The 5000-nt window shown below is 37.0% G+C and overlaps 1 protein-coding gene across 1 annotated transcript in view; it reads right to left on the bottom strand. All coding sequences in view use genetic code 11, as the record gives it.

Annotated features, from left to right (window-relative positions):
• Positions 1 to 5000, bottom strand: part of ycf2 (hypothetical chloroplast RF21) — a 6882-nt gene that overhangs the window by 1270 nt on the left and 612 nt on the right. The window contains exon 1 of the mRNA in view: positions 1 to 5000. This exon is cut by the window's left edge and continues 1270 nt beyond it; it is cut by the window's right edge and continues 612 nt beyond it. Coding sequence (YP_003434019.1) covers positions 1 to 5000 — 5000 coding nt within the window.

Raw genomic sequence — 5000 nt, 5'->3', positions numbered from 1 at the left:
TCTATAATTGATTTCTTCTGTGTAATACTAATTGATAGGGCCTCATTGATAAGTGCTACAAGATCTCGTGCATTGGAACCCATGGTTAGGGACCCGAATCCGTTAGTATGGAACATTTTCTTTTCCAAGTGAAATCCCCTAGTATATGAAAGAATGAAAAAGTGCTTTCGTTGTTGTGGAATAAGAAGCCTTCGTATCTTAATGCATGTATTTAATTTATTCGGAGCTATTAGAGCGGGATCCACTTTTTGGGGAATATGAGTCGAAGCAATAACAAGAATATTTCTAGTGGAACATCTTTCACAATCCCTGGAGAGATAGTTCTCTAATAGACCGAGGGATAAGTAATTCGACTCATTCACATACAGATCATGAATGTTTGGAATCCATATTATGCAAGGAGACATTGCTTTTGCTAATTCGAATTGAAGGGTGATATCAAATCGGTCTATTTTCGGCGTCATATACATAGTTAGCACATTCGTCATAGTTAGCAGCTCCGTATCAAGGTCATCATCAATATCGTCACTATCATCAATATCGATATCGTCACGATCATCAATATCGATATCGTCACTATCATCAATATCGATATCATCAATAAGATAACCTTTAGGCTTGTCATCCAGGAACTTGTTCGGAAATACCGTAATGAAAGGAACATAGGAGTTTGTCGCTAGGTATTTGACCAAATAGGATCGTCCAGTTCCTATAGAACCTATTACTAAAATACCCCTAGAAGGGGATAGGGCTAAGCGGAGCGAAAAGGGTTTTCCATGAGATGGGAAATGAAAACTATTAGCCCCACACGAGGTTTGTGAATAAGTGATTGTCTGATAATGAGCAAGGAATATCCGTCTTTCTGCTAAACAGGATCTATTGAACTCATAACTCATTAGATACTTTTTATGAATGTCAACTAAGTATCGTAAGTAAATTGATCCCGGTTGTTCAATCATTTGATAACCAGAGTCATTCTTTGATAAATGATCACTATGAGTCAGACTCAATAGAATTTGATCAATCTTTTTTTCTGTCGTTAAGGTGGAGAACTGAACCAAGAATTCTCTTTCTTCGTCATCAATCGAATCACTGTTCGCGACCCAGGATTCTATTTTATCATCAATCCAATCACCGTTCACGTTTTTTCTTTTTCTTATCAATGAATAGATCCCTTTACTTGTACGACTTAGATGTCTCGTATTTCTCGAAAAAGTGATTCGATTGATGGGATTTGGTATGATACTTATGAGATCGATGAGATTGCTATTCAAATATTTCTTCTTAGAACGTATTGATTTGACCCCATAAGCGGGACCACCACCCAATAGCATGTTGCCACCAGAAGCAGAACCCCGTATTTCTTCCAGAGAATCTCCTAATTGTTCCAGAGCAACTAGAAAGAGATTCTTTAACCAGAAAGAATTCAGTTCAGATGTAGGATACCTATCCAGAAGTTTTCGCAACTCAATCATGTATGATGGAATCATCAAAGATTTTATCTTTTCTAACTCTGTCTGTAACTCACTAGAGGCTCGGGAAACGAAGAGAAAATGTATACGAACGAGATATCCAGCAACAAGAAGAAGGAAAAGGATTGAATAGAGGAACTCCCGAGCATTTGTTGATCTCAGATGTGTCCATATCAATGGAACGGGTGACTCATTATTTCGATGAATCATTTCTTCGGACAGAAGAAGATTCTGTAAACACTTACTCGAAATCTCACTTATCAGAGTCCGTTGTGGAAGAATCTTCTGAGGAATTGACCATGATATATCTGATCCATGCATAATATCATGAAAAATGGATACAAATTTTGGACTGCTACTTAGTATCGGCAATGGGTCTGAAAAAGTATCTAAAAGGGTGAAATTTAGATATTTGCACCCTGTCGAAGTAAGGAACCATGGCATATATGTTTGGAACAGATTCCATTTTGAGAGATTTGAAAAAGCACTATCTCGTTGAAAGGTTCTATACATCTGCCGTTTCTCAACGCATTTCTTTAGACAAAGACTCCGTTTTTTCCTCTTTCCGGATGGTAAATATTTCTCAGAACATGGAGTGTGAATCAAACCCATGTTTGAATTGAAACTGAGATACTGATGCAAGTTCTTCCCTTCTGAATCAGATAGATTCATATCTGAAAGAGGCTGACAATAAGTTCTTTCAAAATTGACTATTTGTTCCTCTGTTAGAGGTGTTGCGGAAATGTCTGCGATCGAGTAAATAGCTCTACGAACGAATGGATCGGATCGAATTGGAAAATGGAAAGATTTGTACAAGTTATACGTTTCGTCACCACTTTGTGGAAAATCGTTAGGTATGAATATGTTAGATACCTGTGACTCGATTGGGGAAATAGTCTCTCTCTCCAAAAAAATATGTTTTTTTTTACCGACGCACAAAGAAAATATTTTGTTGCGAATGAACAAGATATTGAGGAATTGTCCATATGTAAGATCATAATTATGGATACGGGTCTTTTCCACATAAAAAGGGAATCTTTTGTTACAATAGAACCAGAAGTGATGTGGATCATTCAAGAATCGAAGTCGATTTGCTTTATAAAAAGAAAATATCAATGAACTTCTATGAAATGGTTTCACGGGATTCAGCCAATTGTCTCGATCATGGGATATCATTGAAAAATTGGAATCCGTGTTATCAAAGGATTTCCTGCGATTATTTCTAGTCTGGAATGAGTCAATCATCCACTTTGGTATCTTTTTGAACAAAAATGGGAATATTGTTCCTCCATTGATCAAGAATTTCGGTCTTTGGGAAGTATCATGATCATCCAATAAGAAGGGTTTCAATTTATTCAAATGAACGATTTGAACACCTATTGATTCTAACAACTGATTGCGGAGTTGATCATTCGGACCTTTCAATTCATAGATGTGGATCTCGGACCTATGAATGGGGATATTCCCGATACTCACAAAGAAAAGGGGAAGTGACTTGGACAAAAAGGGAAGTGACTTGGACAAAAAGAGAAGTGACTTGGACAAAAAGAAACGAAGTGACTTAGACAAATCTTGTTTGTCGATAGCCTCGGACCAATCAATCGAATATTGATTAATACGTAATCGATCGAACACTACTTGAAAACGCTTCTTCTGTTCAGAAACGAAATCTTCCAAATGTTCCTGGAAATTCTTGGTCCCATTGGACCATTTATATCTATATGCATCAGGATCCCGATTCATGGATCTCTCGGTTCGAGAAATAAGAGGATCAAACCATTTCTTCTGACTCTTTTTCAAATTCGATAAATGTTGGTTGATCGTATATTTCATTATAGTTATATGATTCAGAGTATCATTTCCTATTTGACCCCTTTGAATTCCATATTCGAAGTTGCGATCGGATCTATTCATTAAAAAGAATCGATTCGATACATTTCTTATGTACCCATAGGTGCTATATTGGATTTGAATCAGATTTCGGATCAATCTATATTGATTGACTGCCTCCATTATGTTGTTGCTAGCAAATACCGCTGTTTTTAGTTTTGAATCTTCCAAATCATTCCCGCAGTGGATCCGGACCGATTTTTTTCTGATCCTTCGATAAAAAGATTCATTCTCTTCATAAAAAAGAGGAGGTAGAACCAATAAAGATTTCTTTTTCGATTCATCTCTGGAGTTGAATACCTCATTCAAGAATTTTTTTTGATCCAACCTGTAGGAATCAATAGAAAAGGAAAATCCCCTATGATACACCAGATCCGGCTCGGTTATTGATAGAGTGAATAGATCTGCCATTTCTTGAAATCTCTCTTCTGATTCAAAATCGTGGTGTAACGTGTATCCCCCTTTGTTCCGGTCATGGAATAGATGAAATAAATCCAAAAATGGATTTTTGTTCAAGAATGAAATCTTATTGGAACTGTCCATCATATCCGATTCATCCTTCGGAACCATATCACATCCCGGATCTGATGAAATAGGATGAATTGAGACGGTTTTTTGTAAATACGTAATTATCTTGAATGTATCAACCATTTCTTTATTTTCCGATCGCCTGGAAGGGACAAAAGAAACATCTTGTTTTTTCTTCAAAAATTTCTGATCTCTAGTGGACCTCTCAGTAGGATTCGAACCCAGATGAAGTTCTGACCATCTGTCAGAGAAAAAAGAACGAATTGATCTTGTAGGATTCCCAAGAAATTCTTCGATTTCTTCCGGAAGCAGATGATTATTCATCTGCTTCTCACGTTCCGTGAATAGCCGGGACATTGAGGAAGATCCAAAAAGGCATTTCGGGAATCGATCTGATTCTATCTCTGTTCCTTCCGTTTGAAGAAAGGAAGGATCCCAAAGAATCGATCTTTCTTTTAGTTGCTGAATCTCTGTTTGATCGATCAATGTGTGATATTCTGAATCCTCATTTCTAATGGAATCGAAATGATCTATGAACTGATCAGAAGATCCTTTCAATTGGCTAGAATCCGTTACTTGAACGAAAATAGATCTTGTAGAATCATATTGAATATTTGACAATACATTCCGTACCTTGCTAAAAAACCGATCCTTGTTTCCCAACCACACATTGTCTAACCAAATCAAATTCTCTCTTGATACGTTCCTCAAAAAATCCGATTCGTGCTGATTCTTTCCCCAACTAATGAAGAGATCTTGGCGGAATTGCCACATATGAAATTGAGCACAATTTTGCAAAGAAATACCCCACTTGTTTCTCGAGAAGAGATGGGAAACATGCTCAATATCATTTGATTGAATAGTTGCCTCAGCTCCTTGTTGTTTGAAGAAACCCTTCCCTTCAATTGGTCTTTTTTCACGAAAAGCAGACATGAGATAACAAATCAAGTCTTTCCCTAAGATTTCGAATAGCTGTCTCGAATTCAAGTTGATTATGTTTCGCTTCTTCCTCGGAGAAAGACGATCAAACAATTCCCAATCATGGTCCTTGCGGATCGGATCATCCATATAGGATAAAAAAATAAACTCCAGATATTTGCTATCTTTCTC

The sequence above is a fragment of the chloroplast genome of Typha latifolia, assembly GCF_019914945.1.
Source record: "Typha latifolia chloroplast, complete genome".
Classification (NCBI taxonomy): Eukaryota; Viridiplantae; Streptophyta; class Magnoliopsida; order Poales; family Typhaceae; genus Typha; species Typha latifolia.
This window is presented reverse-complemented; position numbering and strand designations above follow the sequence as displayed.